At 49.3% G+C, this 18,477-nt stretch overlaps 1 protein-coding gene across 1 annotated transcript in view; it reads right to left on the bottom strand.

Annotated features, from left to right (window-relative positions):
* Window positions 1–1,810: 1,810 nt before the first annotated feature.
* The window catches only part of CD164L2 (CD164 molecule like 2), a 74,062-nt gene continuing 57,395 nt past the window's right edge, over window positions 1,811–18,477 (bottom strand). Inside the window, exon 3 of the mRNA XM_015418603.1 lies at window positions 1,811–1,977. Coding sequence (XP_015274089.1) covers window positions 1,811–1,977 — 167 coding nt within the window. The remainder of the gene's footprint in view (window positions 1,978–18,477) is intronic.

Below are 18,477 nucleotides of genomic sequence, written 5' to 3'. Positions count from 1 at the left end.
AGGAAGGAAGGAAGGAAGGAAGGAAGGAAGGAAGGAAGGAAGGAAGGCGGCTCATCCACAAGACAGCAAATACCAACTTAGAGGAAATGCATCTTAGAAAGGACAGCAGAATGAGAGGGCAGGGCACAAAGTGCACCACGACTTGTGGCACCCAGTGGCAGTCAGAACTGCCAGTTCTTGAGCATAGCTGGTAGTGCACATGTGCCATAAAAAGAATTGTGCAAATGGGCACCAAGGGATGTTCGAAGTGAAGAACTCAGAAGTCCAGTATAGTGTCCAGGAATTAGGTTGTGCTCTTACAGTTTTTCTATGTGTTGGAACTGAAAGACTTTGCACTGTCTTCAGACTTCAGAGTGGGACTAGAGAGAGTCAGAGAGATTGATAGGCCAGGACCCTGATCATCCTTCCTTTCTACTGCTCTGATGCTATCACTTGATGTGTAGATTGCTACTCTCAGTGAATCTTCCTTTCTTCCAGCCTGACACCTTCTCTCAACACTGTGCTACCCTTCTCCATCTTGGCACCATGAGGGCAGGACATGCTTCCTGCATCTCCATCCATCCTAGCTAGTTAGAATAGATTAGAATCCTCTCCCTACCCTACCCTGTCTAGAATGGAGTTCCTTATTTATTTATTTAATTTGTATCCCGCCCTCTCTGCCAGGGCAGCTTACAGAATACACACACACACACACACACCAATGTATATTAAAACAGCAAGATATGTTAAAACACAAAATTTAAATAAAACCACAACATATAAAATCATAAGTGCTAGTAAACAGATCCTAATAAGTGATGGCGGCATTATCTTGGCATCCAGATGGTCAACTACCATCATAGTCTGGGTTCTTGCCAGGCTGTTGGTTAAGTTGGTACTGATATTGGGGCCAGGGCCATAATATTGGGAGGCAGCACCCTAGTCAAAAGCCTGGTGGAAGAGCTCTGTTTTACAGGCCCTGCGGAACTGTAAAAGGTCCCGCAGGGCCCTGATGTCATTCGGGAGCTCATTCCACCAGTACGGGGCCGCCACAGAGAAGGCCCTGGCCCTCATCACAGCTAGCCGGGCTTCTTTAGGGCCTGGAAGGGCCAGACGGTTTTGGGACCCCAATCTTAGTGCTCTCTGGGGAACATGTGGGGAAAGGCGGTCCCTTAGGTAAGTAGGTCCCTGACCATATAGGGCTTCAAAGGTGTGAACCAGCACCTTGAACCAAACCCGGTATGCTATAGGCAGCCAGTGCAGTGCTTTTAGGGCAGGCTAAATGTGTTCCCACGCAGGAAGACACAACAACAGCCTCACCACTGCATTCTGCACCAGCTGCAGCTTCCGGATTTGGGACAAGGGCAGCCCCATGTAGAGAGCATTACAGTAATCCAATCTCAAGGTCACCATTGTGTGAATCACTGTTGCCAGGTCATTACATTCAAGGAAGGGAACCAACTGCTTAATCAGCCTTACAATAAAGGACTCCTCGCATAAGCCTGCCCCCAAGCTATGTGCATGTTGTTAGTCATTTGGAGACCCAAGCAATCATGACATTTCAGGAAGCAGCTGCTGAAATTTTGCAAGAGGTGAACAGAAGAAAAACCCTAAGTAGAAATAGGGAATCTCTCCCAGAGGAATTTGCTAACAATAGAAATCTGAGTGCGGGGATGAGAATTGTGTGCATGCTTCCTCCCCCGTATTTTGGGCAAAAGGGCCTGATCCTCTTGGCTCTCTTCCTCTCCCATAAAACAGGAGCTGTGTGCAAAAGTACGTCCTGAGCGGATCTTCTCCGCCAACCTCTCCTCCCAGTGGCTGGTGAGGGAACTTACAGTGTCTGATAGGTGCTGTCCTTTGATCGGAGGAACTTGATGACGAAGAAGATGACAGCTTGGATGCTGAGCACCAGGACAATCCCGCCAATGAAGCTTGCAGAGTCAAAGCCTGCAGGGTGAAACTCCGGAGAACCAGTTAGCAGAGGGCTGGCCGTTGTACCTTGAGGGAACAGAAGCCAGGGGTTACTGGTGAGGTCTTACCCTCTTCCTTCCTCTCTCCTGGCCATCATTTTCTCGTTTTCCATTTTATCTTCACAACACGCCTGTGAGTTGGTTAGGCTAAGGATGAATGAGCAGAGGTGGATTAAGAGGCCAGCATGAACCTGGTAAGGCCCCCCCTTGCCTGAGCCAGCAGGAGAGAAAGAAGGTGCCACCACTCTCCTCCACATCAGTTGTACCTCACGCAAGCTAGCAAGTCAAAAACAGGCATTGCAGCCTTGACCTGGGTAGGCCGGGCAAGCCCGGTCTCATCAGATCTTGGAAGCTAAGCAGTGTCCACTCTGGCAAGCACTTGGATGGGAGACCTCCTTGGAATATCAGAGGTGGGAGGCAGGGGCAGGCTTTATTCAGCCACCTCTCTGGATATCCTCCAGGCTCCCAGTAGGGGTCAGTTACCAGAGGTCACCATGACTTCCAGGTGCACACACTCACACACGAAAATGTTTTACAAAAAACAACCCACACAGGCATTGCTGTGCCTCTCCTCTCCAGACATGCCACATCTCAACTGGTACAGGATGAAGCCAGGCACTAAAGTGCCCAGGGCTCTTTTTGTAGAAAAAGCCCAGCAGGAACTCATTAGCATAATAGGCCACACCCAACAGCAGGAACTCATTAGCATATTGGGCCACACCCCTGACAGCACAGCTCATTAGCACATTAGGCCACACCCCCATGATACCAGAAGTGTGGTTATCCAGCCACACCCACCTTTTGCTTGTTATTCTGTTTACCTTGTTTGTTGTCAAAACCCAGGGCCTTTTTTTGTAGCAGGAACTCCTTTGCATGTTAGGCCACACACCCCTAATGTAGCCAATCCTAATGAGTTTCTGCTGTTGGGTGTGGCCTATTATGCTAATGAGTTCCTGCTGGGCGTGGCCAACTTGGGAGCCAGCTGGAACTCCATTCCTGTGCGTTCCTGCCCAAAAATAGCCCTGACTGTGCCCATCCCCCTCCTCCTCACCAGCTGCACCATGCTTCAGTTGGCATGAGGGGAACTTGGGCGTTGCTGTGCCCATACTGCTCCTCAAAGGCTGGAGCCACGCACCACTGTGCCCGTGCTCCTGTTCACTAGCTGCATTGTTCCTGAGCCAGGAGAAGGTAAAGTTGAAGCCTCTGTGCCCAGGCTCCTCCTTGCCGGCCTCAGCAGAGTGGGGCCAGTGAGCAAGATGGGTGCTGTTGCCACAGCGTAAAGCTGGATGCCACTGTGCCTGTGCTCCTCCTCACCAGGGGTGGGCAGATAGGGCACAGCCGTCCAGGATATTCCCCTCTGAAGTAAATGGCCATCCCATCCCTGGAAGAAGGACTGGCCCAAGGTCCCCCAGCCAGCTTCCATGGAGGAGTGGAGGATTCAAACCAGCGCCTCTTAGACAGAGGTCATTTCGGGGGGGAATGCGGGGGAACACAATTCCCCCGGGTGAGGTGCAGGGGGCGGGGCACATGACGAAGCCCCGCCCCCTGCTTCTGGCCGTCCCGCTTCCGGCCTCATTCAGCCAGGAGGAGGCAGGAGAAGAGGGAGGGTAAGTTGCTTCCTCCCCGCCTCTCCCCACCCCTGCCTGCCTGGGGCCAGAGAGGGCCTTCGCAGGGCTTCCTCGCACTCCCGCCGGCCTTGCAGGTCCACCGCCGGGCCCCTGATGTCAGGGGGTGTGGCATATGCTAATGAGTTATGCTAATGAGTTCCCCTAGCTCTTTTTCTACGAAATGACCCCTGCTCTTAGACCCTAGCCTGGAACTCTAACCGCTAAACCACATTGACGCTACCTAAAGCTATCTGGGAAACGATGATCAAAGCTTTCAGATAGCAGAAGGGATGGGGGAGTGTGTTCCTAAAGTGGAAAGGGCTGACACAGAAGTTCCTAACCAAACCTACTTTACAAGATGAAGAGGAGGTTTCTTCTCTCCCCCCCACCACCACGCCCCACACTCACCAAATCTATACAACATAATGCAGGGACCTGCAACCAAATGCTACTCATGGTCACGCCAAAATCAGCCCTGCCATGTTCAGTGGAGATTACTCACAGGTGAATGTGCACAGGATATTTAGTTTCTGGAATTTAACCCTGCCAGTGCTCTATATTTCCAGCTAGTCCTTCAGGTCAAAGGAGTAGCCACACAGTGGTAAAAAAAAAAGTTTGCTATCAAAAAGGTACAAAACGTGTGTGTGTATATGTGTGATGAACAGAAGAATAGCTGAAGCAATTAAATACAGGCACAAGAACTTGCATGGAAGCAAACAAAAAAACCCCTTCACTTTCAGAGATAAACGAGCCCACAACTGCCCATCGGGAGCCTGTGCCAGATCAATAATTCACAAGGCTTTGGGATAGAGTTACTCGCTTTAATTAGCCCAAAGCTCTTTGGTTCCTGGCTCCTTTTCGGCAGGAAGATTCATTCTCCCCATGAGCACACAATCCATCTCCTCTGCCTGGCTTCTTTATTAACTGGCCCTTTCCCTTCTGTCTTCAGGCCCAGCTGGTTAAGCTTTGCTATCTGAGCACCACTAGATACAACAAGAGAGTTCCCTGCACCTCTTTTCAGCAACAAAAGGCTAAGAAGACCCTCCATTTGTCTGTGTGTGTGTGTGGGGGGGGAAGAATATGTGTGTGTTAGGAAGGGGGAGAAGCAGGAGAAATCCTTGTTCATCTTAATTCCTGCTACAAGCATACTCTGCCACAGAAGCTCACCAGGCAATCTTGGGCCAGTCACTCTCAACATAGCCTACCCTCACAGGGTGGATGGATCATGTGAGGATAAAATGGGGGGGGGGGGAATGAAGTTGCATACTGCTTTAGAGCCTTACTAGCAGTAAAACCCGTTGTGGAAATAAATACAACGAGATCTAGAAAGAGGCTCTGGGGCAGTGCTCTGGCTTTGGGCAAACAGTGTCATTTAGCTGTGGTGACCTCAGCAGGGTGTAATGGCAGAGTCCACTGTTTTCTCCAGAGGAACTGATCTCTGCTCCCTGAAGAGCAGTTGTAATTTTGAGTGATCTGTAGCCCTCACCTGGAAATTGGCAACAATTGTTACCCAGGACGAAATGGCTGGTTTGGAGGGTGGAGTCTATGGCATTCTACCTGTCTGATGTCCCACCCCTCCGCAAACCCCACCCTCTCCAGGCTCCACCCCTCAAATCCCCAGGAATTTGCCAGCCTGGAGTTGGCAACCCCATCTCCTTCGCAGCTAACCATCAACCTACCATTATCTGCCCCTTTGACTTCAGCTGACTTCCGCCCTCCATTCTGCAGAGCAATTGTAATTTTGAGTGGTCTCCAGCCCTCACCTGGAGATTGGCAACAATGGTTCCCCATGAAGGACTGAGTGGTTTGGAGGGTGGAGTCTATGGCATTGTACCTGTCTGAGGTCCCACCCCTCCTCAAACCTCACCCTCTTCAGGCTCCATCCCTCAAATCTCCAGGAATTTCCCATCGGGAGTTGGCAACCCTATCAGGATTGGCCCCAATATGTTTTCTCCCAAAGGCCAAAGTAGGTGACTGGACCAAACTTAGTTGCCTACCAACAGGCACTGAGGGGAAAGTAGGGTTGCCAGCTATAAGGAGGGAAATACCTGGAGTGTTGGGGGGTAGATTCTGTAGAGGGCAGCATTGGGGGGGGGGAAGGACTCAGCAGGTATAATGTCATAGGGTCTACCCTCCAAAGCAGCCATTTTCTCCAGGGGAAACTGATCTCTGTCATCTGGAGATCAATTGTAGCAGTGGGAGATCTCCAGGTCCCACCTGGAGATTGGCAACCCTAGGGGAAAGTCAGCTGCACAGCAGGGGGTTGAAGAGAATGGTTTGATGGGTGCTGGGCCAAGATTGGCAACAATAGTTCCCCAGGAGCAAATAGCTGGGTTGGAGGGTGGAGTCTATGGCACTGTAACCTGTCTGAGGTCCCCCTCTCCGGCCTCCACTCCTCAAATCTCCAGGATTTTCCATACCTAAAGCTGGCAACTTTATCTCCTCCCCTCTCAGTAGCCTCTTATTTTGCCTTAAATTGGTTTTGATGCCAGCAGAGTGAGAAAATGCCAGAGGCTCTGGGTGGGTGCCTCATCGTAAATGCACCAAACAATTCCTAAAGATTTGCCAAAACACTACTCTGTCGACAAATTGCAGCACTTTGAATTAGCACCAGAGCTTTAAGAGCTCTCCAGCTGTCACCTGGAGACTGGCAACAGCTTGTTTGGAGGGTGGGGAGTATGGCATTGTATCTGTCTGAGGTCCTCCTCTTTCTCTTCCTCCTCCTCCTCCTCAGACCCCACCCTCAGCAGGCTTCATTCCTAAACTATCCTGGAAGTTTCCAACCTGGAGTTGGCAACCCTATCCAGGCAACCATCAGCCTAACCTTGATCTGCCTGTCTGTCTTCAAGTTTACTTCCCCCCCCCCAGCCTCTGCCTAGGGAAAGCAGCTGTCATCATTCTCCTCTCCCCCTATGAGGTATGTTAAGGTTGAAAGTGTGTGAATGGTCCATAATCCACCAGGCAGCTTTTAAAACATGATCCTGGGACCTACACACCACCAGACATTCCAACTGCCTTGCGGGGGGGGGGGATGAGGTGTGGAATGGAGTGAAGTCCAATCAGCTTCCATATGCAAAAGACCTTGAAGGTTCCATATGCAACTGACATTCCAACTGCCTTGCAGGGAGGGGGGTGAGTTTGAGGTGTGGAATGCAGTGAAGTCCAATCAGCTTCCATATGCAAAAGACCTTGAAACACTGGGCGGGACTGCACAAAGCAGCCAGTCAACCCAGCCAGCGTCTTCTGACTGACAGTTCAAGCGTCCATACACTAAAGGGGGCAAATTTAGAATGTTCATATAGAATGTTCTTACTCAATTATATATAAGGAGAGATTGGGGGAAAGTAGGGTATAGAATACCTAAATACAAAAACCGTTTATGCATAAACAACTGGAAGATCAGGGTTCAATGCATAAACCACACATGCTTTATCAAGACATGTGCATGCCACCTTGATTTTTGGACAGGATTTATTTGAAACCCTTCTTCAGATCATTTCAGAACTTCTTACTGGGGCATGGCTGATTTGGAGCCAGCAGAATCAACAGTACAGATCCCCACCTCGGCATATAAACAGAGTACAGTCGCTGTGCATGAAGAATGGCTTAGTTTCAGGGATTAACAGGAATCTTGACCAATGTTCCCTCTAAGCTGTGGAGTCTTGTGAGCAAAAATTCTACTTTGTGAGCCACTGGCATTAAAGTTGTGAGTGAGCAATTTGGCCACTGCATAAATTAGTTTGCTCTGGAGCCATCTTTCCTGAGCTAAGACAAAAAGGTGTGAGCCAGAGGCTAAAACACTGTGAGCTAGCTCACACCAACTCAGCTTAGAGGGAACACTGATCTTGACCATCACATGCATTCCCTCCTCTCACCCCACTCTACTTTAGAAGCAAGCAAGATGTGCTGTGTGGTGATTGATAGAACAAGAACACAAAAGTGAAAAGAAAATGCAGAGAGGCAAAACAGAAATGTTTTAGTAAGTGCTAGAACAGTGCTACAGAAAAGGCTCACAATCCTGGACTTTTGGGGGGAGTGGGGGAGGTTAAAAGGCAAAAGTGTATTCTCTTTGTGTGTTGCACCTTGTATGTCCATATAAGCTGTTAACTACACACCCCCACCCATCAGCCATACAGGTGCCTCTTACCATGGGTGAGGATCTCTGGCTCCTTCGTGGACGGCTTTGGGGGCTCTTTTGTTGTTGGGTGTGGTGGCTCCTTGGTGGTTGTTTTTGGTACTAGGATGAAGAGGTTCAAAATCAGGAAACTATCCTTGGAATTGTAAGTACCCAGCAAGCCACATTGCTATCTAAACGTACTGGGATACTCAAGTCTATGCCTAGGCACTGAACACCTTCCACTTGAGCAACCTTGCTAAGGTCTCAGTTGTTATTGCACCAGATATTATCTCATTGTTTTTGCTGCAGGGAGAGACTTGGACTTCATCTATTACAATTCTGCCATGGAGTCTTACTCTTGTACTAATGGACGATTCATATCCCAGATATTAGCATGGAAAACAGTTGCATGATCCCAAAGTACTAATGTTTTCAAGACCAAGAGAGTAAAATTCATTCTCTGTGTTAGGGCGGTTAGTGGGTGGCATCACAATATGGCCGCCATGAGGACAAGGCCATCATAATATAAGCCAAGTGCTGGATCCATCCCAGGAAGACATATCACAGCAGACACAGAATGTCTGGCATTTTTAATGGCATTTTCCTCCAGCTGCACAGGAAGCAAACTGTCTGTTGGAAACTGAAACAAAACAGTGTCACTTGCCCAAAGCAAAGGGCCAACCCAGCCCCTACAAGCGGCTGTGACAAACTGACCTCCAAAAGCAGATAGCTTATTAGTGCATTAAATTCAGAGAGCTGGGAGTTAATGCCTCACTATAAAGCACAGTTTGATTGACAGGCTGCTGCCTGTGTGCACCTCCCCCTCTCTGATTGGTCAGCACCAGCTGAGGAGAGTTAAAAAAGTCTTGTCAGTCTTATCAGAAGGAGTCAGTCCTCCTTTGGACTTTGGCTTGGCAGTTGACAGTCAGGAGGAGTGTGTTTGTCAGTCTGGGAGAAACAGACAAGTCACTTGAGAAGTGACGGGGCACAACTCCTTGCCCTTACTGTGTATCAACACACATTTGAGGGAAAAGTCCAGAAAACAGAACTTAAATTCCATTGATTCACACTCTCCAGAACTGGGGTTTAGGTTTGACAGGAGAGACTGAACAGGAGGTTGAAAACTGCTAGTCTAGCCAAACAGGAAAGGATTATCGCTCCTAGAAAGAGGAGGATCTTTCTTACCCAGTTATTCAGAGGGTTCAACTGAGAAGGGACCCCTGGTTTGAGTGAAAAGGGAAATGGTCTTAGACTCCTCAAGAGCATAAAAGGGAAAGTTATAATTCCACAAGGGAAGTATTTAAATACAGGAAGAAAGTACTAACTTCCAGGAAAGTAAAACAGTCTTATGAAACTTTATTAAGGCACATTGTTGCTGAACGAAATCTCCAAGACAAACAAACCTCTCACAGTTAAGAACTGAATCGCTAAGAATATAAGCTTCAACTATACTCTGTTGTTCAAAATATTATAATTTGTATAAACAACCAAATTTACATCAACTTCTTGTCCCCTTCCCCATTTCTAACTCAACCGTGCCTGTTCAATAAAATCAACCTTTCTGTTGAACTTTACTTCGTGTCAAGTGCCATTTTGAAAAGGGGTTTATAAGAGGACTCCTGCTGAGTTACCAAAAAATCTCTGGCCTGGGCAAAAGCCAAATAACTTCTCGGTCACAGGGTGGGACACGCAGAAAGTTATAATTCTATGGGACCCCTGGTTTGAGTGAAAAGGGAAATGGTCTTAGACTCCTCAAGAGCATAAAAGGGAAAGTTATAATTCCACAAGGGAAGTATTTAAATACAGGAAGAAAGTACTAACTTCCAGGAAAGTAAAACAGTCTTATGAAACTTTATTAAGGCACATTGTTGCTGAACGAAATCTCCAAGACAAACAAACCTCTCACAGTTAAGAACTGAATCGCTAAGAATATAAGCTTCAACTATACTCTGTTGTTCAAAATATTATAATTTGTATAAACAACCAAATTTACATCAACTTCTTGTCCCCTTCCCCATTTCTAACTCAACCGTGCCTGTTCAATAAAATCAACCTTTCTGTTGAACTTTACTTCGTGTCAAGTGCCATTTTGAAAAGGGGTTTATAAGAGGACTCCTGCTGAGTTACCAAAAAATCTCTGGCCTGGGCAAAAGCCAAATAACTTCTCGGTCACAGGGTGGGACACGCAGAAAGTTATAATTCTATCATTTAAATACGCTACTAAGAGGCTGCTCTGTCAGAGTGGGGAACAGAACTTTGGCAGGAAAATCTACCTCACGGTGAAGCAGCAGCAGAGGTCTGTCATAGTGGCCATATTATGATTGGCTCCACCCATACTGCAGCCACACTATGAGGGAAACCAGGGCAAGCATCAGCATACTCTCAGGCAATGTTCCCTCTAAGCTGTGGGGACTTGTGAGCAAAAATTCTACTTTGTGAGCTACCGCGTTAAAGTTATGAGCAAACCATTTGGCTACTGAATAAACTGGTTTGCTCTGGAGCCCTCCTTCCTGAGCTAAGACAAAAATGTGTGAGCTGGAGGCTCAAAAACTGTGAGCTAGCGCACACTAACTCAGCTTAGAGGGAACACTGCTCTCAGGTGGGGCAGCTGCTGGGGCTCAGGGCTTCTGGCAGGGCCCACTACTTCCAGCCCACCCAACTTGCCCTTTCCCTGCCTGCTCACTTTTGAGTGCTCCATCATTTATGCTCACAGGCTGCACACACTGCCCAGTGATGTTGGGAAAAGGGGTGCGGCCAGTGCAGAAGGGTGTGTGCATGTGGGCAGTGGTAGGGCTTGCAGTCAGGGCAGGGGAAGGATGCACAGGCAGGCAGTGGGACATATGGGTGAGTGGGCAGGAAGGGGGAGCAAGGAACTCTCTGACCAGGGCTCCCCAAAATCTGAAACCAGGCTTGCACTCACTACTGTCTGTCAAAATTCCAAAAGTGCCCAGAAACTCAATTAAATCAGGGACCCCTAGCATAAAGCAGACACAACGAGCCACTAGTCTTAAAAACCATTTGAACTTTGGGGTCATTCAGTAAAACTAAATAGGAATAAAGAGCACAGGAGGGGAAAAAAGGAGGTTCTTCATCATAACTGTTTTACGGAACATCTTGCCCACAGGATATTGTGAATGACCACTGACATAAAAAGCTTGGTGTAGACTCTCACACTAGGATCTGGGAGACCCAAGTGCAAATCCCCACTCTGCCATGTGTCAGCAAGCTGCCATTCTGTTTTCTGTGACCTCTGTGTACATATCCTTTCCCTGTTGCTCCCGACTTGTTTTTATCATCCTGCTCCTGCGTTGGAATGCACAAGATAACTGCTGGAGGTTGTGTGGGGGAGAAGATGCTGTAATGCTTGCCTTTTGCTTTTCTCATGAGTATTGCACCTGTGTTTTGTCTGATGTTTTGCCTGGTTCCCACGGACTGGGCGCGCAACCGTTTCATTAGCCCGCCAGCGGGAATGCTGTTCATTGGATCTGTATCTGTTTGAACTTCCTTTATTATGCTTGACCTAACTGTGTATCCCCAGTTCTAACAAAGAACGTGTTTGAGTATGTCTTCAACGCTTTGAAATAAATTTTGCTTTTCTTGAAAACGTGGATTTATTCTCGATGCTTGAGGATCCAACATATTGTTAGAACTCTCTTTCTCCTATCGTTCCGAATCTGGCATGATCATGAGCGGAACTGAGGGAAACCTACTTAACACGGAGGGGGACTCAGGATCGGTCCCACATACCTCCGCTTCTTTGGTGTTCACGACTGCAGCCTCGGTGGAGGGTGCCGTGGGGGGAGCGATTCCCCGCCTGCCTGCACATCTGTCTTGGCCGCCTCCGACCCCTTCACACTGGGGTCCGCGGAAGACTCAACAGCAGGATGACTGGACTATGTACAACACCCAGGGCACCCGTGAGGTGTACTCCCGTCGGGGGAGCGGATTACGTGAGAGTCTGTTTGACAAGGGATTGTTCCCGGAGCCGGGGACTACCTCGGAGAAGGGGAGTTCCAAGCAAGACCTCGAGGAGTGGATGTTCGAGCCATCGGGGCCGCGAGGCCACGCAGAAGATGAGGAGGGCACCGGAGCCTTCCAAACGGAAGAGGACTATGACCCACCCCCGGACTATCGACCTCGGGACCCCATCCCGGAGGAAACTACCGGGGAACGACTAGCAGAACTGGAAGACTCGGTGAGAGACTTAATGCGGGCATTCCAGGATGTGATGGAAGGTCTGCCGGGAATGATGGACGTTAGAATGGCTAATTTCCTTGACGCACACGCCGCGCAGCAACAAGCTGTCCCTGCCCCGGGAGTTCCCGCACCGCAGGTGCCTGCTCAGCCGCCGACGGGACCTCCGCTGCAAGTACCGGGAGTTCCCGCGCCGCAGGTGCCTGCTCAGCCGCCGACGGGACCTCCGCTGCAAGCACCGGGAGTTCCCGCGCCGCAGGTGCCTGTCCAGCCGCCGGCGGGACCGCCTCAGCAAGGGCCTGTGCAACAGCCGATGCCGGGGGGGTCCGCTGGGACCGGGTCTGCCGCCACCGATGAGGCCAATGCCAGCGGGGCCACCGGTTGGTCCGGGTCTCCCTCTCAGGGGAGTTCCGGGTCAGCTGGGACCGTTGGTAAGGCCTCCACGGCCCAGACCCAAAGATCTACTGGAGGCTACCTTTGACGGCAACCCAGATGAACTCGCTTTCTTCACGGTGAGAGTGCATAAATTCGTAGAAGAGAGCCGACACCTGTTCCGAAATGAAGCTGGCCTTATTGATGTCATCTCGGCGAGACTGAAAGGAGACGCCGCCACATGGTATGTTGGACTGCACAATGACCGCGGTCCGGAACTTTTGAATTTGCGAGCATTCATGTGGGCGCTGCGGGCGAGGTTTGAAGATGTCAACGCGAGCCAAAGAGCTAAAGCGTTTCTCCGCACCTACCGCCAGAACAAGAAGTCGGTTCGCGAGTACACACTGGAATTCCACAAGCAGGCAGCAAAGCTCCGAGACTACCCTGATCATATATTGGCTGAGATGTATCGATTGGGACTCAACGCAGACATCCGAGAAACGGTTCTGAAGACTGTCAATCCTGTCTCCCTGATGGCCTGGACCCAGGAAGCTAAAAATGCAGAGGATCGGCTCCCCCCCATCAAACTCGACTTGGCTGCTACGACCAACAGACCCGCCGCTGCCAGTGCCTCCAGACCCAAGACTCAACGCCTGTCGGAATCGGCACGAGAACTACGTATGAAGATGGGGCTCTGTCTCAAGTGCGGGGAGAAGGGGCATTTCGCTGTGGATTGTGGCAGCCGTCAGGTAAAAGACAAGCCGCCTACTCCAAGCCCGAAAACACCGCTGACGGGGAAGAAGGGGATGGCTAAACCGCGTTTCTCCAAAGCTCTGCAGGCGGCCCAAGGCCCGGAGGGAATCGAACCGTCTGCTGCCGAGTCAGAAGAGGAGGTGGTGGCTGAAACGGCGGAAAACGACAACGGCCTGTTGTGAGAGGCGCAAAACGACACGGCCATTCTAGCTCTGCGCCCAAGGTGGTGAGAGAAACCCCTTCCCTGTTTTTCGTGACTGTCTCGTTAATGAATCCGCTCCTGGGGACCCACGTTAGGGTGAGAGCGTTGATTGATTCTGGGTGTGGGAGGGATCTCATCAGCCCTAGAGTGTTATTGGCACTGGAAGCGGGGATAGTCCCCTTGAAGTCTCCCATCATTTTTACCCAAATGGATGGGGCACCCATGGAACCTTGTACACACGAGACTATGGCTTTGCGGTTGGGGGCTGGCGATCATTGGGAATCCAGATCCTTCATTGTTACCCCTAAATCACAGTTCGACTTAGTACTGGGGAGTCCCTGGTTGTTTACCCATGACCCTTACATCTTGTGGGAAGAAGGGGTTGTCAAATTTGTGTCGGCTAAATGTGTAGATCACTGCTGGTTGGACTCGTGGGGGGACCAGCCGACCGCACAGTTCCCCTGCGGCGCTTTGCAGCCGGAAGAGTTAGCTTCTTTGCCTCGAGAGTATAGAGACTTGGCGAAAGTGTTTGGCGAAGATGAAGCTAACGAATTGCCCCCCCATCGCTCTACTGACTGTGCTATTGAACTTTTGCCTGACTGTAAATTACCTAAAGGTAAAATCTATGCAATGGGGCCGGCTGAGAAAGTTGAACTGCGGAACTTTATTGATAAAAACCTAGCCCGCGGTTTCATTCGCCCGGCTTCCTCCCCTTTCGCCGCGCCTGTACTTTTCCGAAAGAAGAAAGACGGGGGGCTTAGATTGTGCACTGATTATAGGGGTCTGAACGCTGTTTCTTTGTCCAATGCCTACCCCCTCCCGCTAATCAAGGACTTGGTAGCTGAGGCCACCAAGGGCAAAATCTTCTCGAAACTTGACCTCCGAGATGCATATTTCCGTGTGCGCATTCGGGAGGGGGATGAAAGTAAGACTGCATTTAATACCCCTTTGGGGCAGTTTGAGTACCTCGTTATGCCCTTCGGGCTTCAAGGGGCTCCGGGGGTCTTCATGAACCTAATCAATGAGGTCCTACATGAGTTCTTGTTCAAAGGAGTGGTCCTTTACCTTGATGACGTGTTGCTGTACTCTCAGGACCTCCCGTCGCATATTAAATTGGTGCGCCAGGTCCTTAAGCGACTTTATGAACACCACCTGTTTGCAAAGCTGTCAAAATGTGAATTCCACAAGACATGCATTGACTTTTTGGGTTATCGCATCTCTGGGGGGAAGGTGGAAATGGACCCTGCTAAAATACAGGCTGTACTTGACTGGGAACCCCCCAGGACCCGCAAACAATTGCAAATGTTCCTCGGATTCGCCAATTTTTATAGAAATTTCATCCAGAATTTCGCTCAAATTGCCCTTCCTCTGACTGATTTGCTAAAGACCAAGGGGAAGGGGTTTGATGCTACGAAACCAGGCGCCCCGCTTAAATGGTCCCCTGCTTGCGCAGAGGCTTTTGAGAAACTTAAACTGATGTTCACCTCTGAGCCAGTGCTGGCGCGCCCTGATGAAACTAAAAAATTCATTGTCCAAACTGATGCCTCGGATGTGGCAATGGGGGCCGCTATTTTGCAAGAAGGGGAAGATGGTCGTTTACACCCCCTCGCATTTGTGTCTAAAAAGTTTTCTGACGCTGAACGAAACTGGGGGATTTGGGAGAAGGAGGCGTCAGCGATCCGGCTGGCTCTCTCCACTTGGAGGCAGTGGTTGGAGGGGGCGCAACTGCCATTTGAAGTCTGGACTGACCATAAAAATCTGGAAATGCTGAAATCCCCCCGTTCTCTCAACGCTAAACAACTTCGTTGGGCGGACTTCTTTGCTAAGTTTCGATTCACTCTTCGTCATTTCCCTGGGACGGCTAATTCCCTGGCTGACGCGCTCTCACGCCTCCCACAACATGACAGTCAGCGTGAAATCATCATGGACTCTGTTTTTTCCCCCTCCCACCTGGGGGGGGCTGTGGTCACCCGTGCGCAAGCGCGATCGATTCCGCGCTCTGATGAAACTTCGCCTTCCCTTTTCCCTGGGGGGGGGGCCTGGGTCCAGAAATATATGTCTGCTTTTACTGCTGATGATGATGCCTCCCTGAAAACGTTGCCAGATTGTGTCCGTAGCCCTGAAGGTCTGATTTATTCTGGAGACAAACTGTATGTGCCTATTTCGATGAGGAGGGAGGTGATGGAGTCTGCTCACGGTTCGAAACTGGCAGGGCATTGGAGTTTTGTTAAATCTCTGCAACTCATCCGCAGACAGTTCTGGTGGCCACAAATGCGCAAAGACCTCTTGACTTTTGTTCGATCCTGCAAACCCTGTGCCTTAACTAAACCCAGGAGGGGCAAGCCTCCTGGTCTTCTGCAGCCACTCCCTACCCCATCGAGACCGTGGGAAGTGGTGTCCATGGACTTTATTACTGACCTCCCTGCGAGCAAAGGGAACACTGTTATTTGGGTGGTTGTTGATTTATTTTCTAAGCAAGCTCATTTTGTGCCTTTTCCTTCCTTGCCTACAGCTCAGAGGTTGGCGAAATCGTTTATGTCTCACGTGGTGAAAATTCATCAATTACCTGCTAAATTAATTTCTGACAGGGGGACCCAATTTGTTTCTAAGTTTTGGAGGGAACTTCTTTCCATTTTAGGGGTGGAACAAGGGCTCAGCAGCGCGTATCATCCTGAGACTGACGGACAAACAGAACGAGTTAATCAGACCCTGGAGCAATATCTTCGTTGTTTTACTAATTATCAACAGAATGATTGGTGTGAATTGTTGCCTCTTGCTGAATATTGTTATAACAATACTGTCCATAGCTCCACGGGCATGTCTCCTTATAAAGCTGTCTCTGGTTACGACAGCCCCCCCTCCCTTTCCTGGAGGGGATGGGCCAACGTCCTGTGGGGGATGCTGATACATGGTGTATGTCCTTGCAAAATGCATGGCCTCTGCTATGCCAAACGCTTGACGCAGCCAAGGCTGCTTACAAGACCCAGGCAGACAAGGGTAGGGTGGTGGGGTTTGATCTGAAACCTGGGGATCTTGTGTATGTCTCGACCAAGAACATTAAGATGCTGCGGCCTAGCAGGAAATTGGGGTGGAAGTTCATAGGTCCATTCAAAGTGCGTAAAGTCATAAATGATGTGGCGGTTGATGTTGTTTTGCCTAAGAATTTACGTGCTCTGCATTCTGTTTTTCACATGAGCCTGTTGAAGAAGGATCCTGGCCCGTCTCCCTGGAGACCAGCAGTTACTCCTCCTCCACCTGTCATTTTGGAAGGGGATGAACATTTTGAGATCGCTGATATCCTTGATTGTAAATTGAAACGTGGTAAACTCTGGTACCTTATCGAATGGAGGTTCCCGGACAAACCGGGAGATCTCCCGCCCAGCCCGGGAGATCTCCCGCCCGACCCGGGAGGTGTGTTATAAGTGTATTTTAAGGGGGGCAGTATGTCAGCAAGCTGCCATTCTGTTTTCTGTGACCTCTGTGTACATATCCTTTCCCTGTTGCTCCCGACTTGTTTTTATCATCCTGCTCCTGCGTTGGAATGCACAAGATAACTGCTGGAGGTTGTGTGGGGGAGAAGATGCTGTAATGCTTGCCTTTTGCTTTTCTCATGAGTATTGCACCTGTGTTTTGTCTGATGTTTTGCCTGGTTCCCACGGACTGGGCGCGCAACCGTTTCATTAGCCCGCCAGCGGGAATGCTGTTCATTGGATCTGTATCTGTTTGAACTTCCTTTATTATGCTTGACCTAACTGTGTATCCCCAGTTCTAACAAAGAACGTGTTTGAGTATGTCTTCAACGCTTTGAAATAAATTTTGCTTTTCTTGAAAACGTGGATTTATTCTCGATGCTTGAGGATCCAACACCATGGAAGCTGGCTGGATGACCTTGGGCCAGTCTCACATTCTTTCAGCATAACCTACCACAAAGGCGCTCGTGAGGATAAAACGGTGGGGTGGAGAATGATGTTAGCTACTTTTCGTCCTCCTTGAGGATAAAGGTGGGGTATAAAGGAAGTAAACAGGTTTAAAAAATTACAAGAAGATGTAACAGAGGCAGCATTCCTTTGATCATGAAATGACAGGGGCATTTCTGTCTCTCTGTGATGTTTTTATAGCACCCTTTCTCCAAGGAATCAGGGCAATGAATGTGGTTCTCTTCCCCTTTTAATCCTCACAACAACCACTCTGGGCGGTAGGCTAGGTTGAGAAATTAACTAGCTCAAGATTCCACAGCAAGCTTCCATAGCCAGTGTGATGGAGTTTCAAACCTTGGTCTCCTAGATCATAGGCCAACACTGTAACCACTATACTACACAGGCTCTACACCAGATGTGTTGAACTCATTTGTTTCAAGGGCTTTCAAGAGTAACAGTGCTTTTACAAAGGAATTTCAAAAGGAGATCAGAAAGAAAGACTGCTGAATTGCAATTGACAATGAAGCTCAAGACCATGCACCCTCCAGGACTGAATTGAGACCTAGTTTTCCTGTCTCATTACCAATGCCTGCTGCTATTATCATTTGGCATCTGAAATCACTCCACTCTCCAAGATATAAAGACCAATCCAAGTGTTCTAATTCCTAATCAGGGTCCTTTTGGGATAAAAATCCAGACAGGGACAGAGAAATCCAATCTAAAAAAAAAACTTTTTGGAATAAGCCAAAATGATTTCCTCAATGTAAATTGTGCTTCCCAGAAGAATCCCTCCCTTTGAAGAAGTATGCTTGCACACAAAAGCTTATACACGGAATAAAACGTTGTTGGTCTTAACTTTGCGCTCTCTCTCCCCCCTCCCTTCCTACCCAAAAGAGGAGAAGCAGCCCTGGAAAAGGAGCAGAAGCTGTGGGGGGGGGGTAGGTGTGGGGGTGTGGATGAGACAGAGAGGGGGGGCTTGTCTTTGTATCTTACATGAAGCAGGAAGCAGCCACTAAGGGAGATATGCGGGGGGTGGGGAGATAAAGGAGGCAAGATGCAGGAAGCAAAGAGCCACTGAGGAAGCTCAGGAACAAGCAAGCTACGGTGTGGCTGCAGCAGCAACCCTAGAAAAGGAAGCAGGAGAAGGAAGTTGCTTGTGGGCCAGATATGAGCCCTGAAGAGGCCACTTCCGGCCCACAAGCCATATGTTTGACACCCCTACTCTATACTGAACTGACTCAGCTCAGACAGCACAGACAGGAACTTCTGCCATTGACATTTTAGAAGCAGCAACTGTTACCTTCACACATGGAAGTGATGTTGTAAAAGGAACACTTCTCCTTGGCTGGTTCTCCCTTCCCTACAC

This window comes from Gekko japonicus, unplaced genomic scaffold, assembly GCF_001447785.1.
Source record: "Gekko japonicus isolate JY-2015 unplaced genomic scaffold, Gekko_japonicus_V1.1 scaffold456, whole genome shotgun sequence".
Taxonomy (NCBI): domain Eukaryota; kingdom Metazoa; phylum Chordata; class Lepidosauria; order Squamata; family Gekkonidae; genus Gekko; species Gekko japonicus.
The sequence above is the reverse complement of the archived record's forward strand: the minus strand, read 5'-3'. Positions and strand labels throughout refer to the sequence as shown.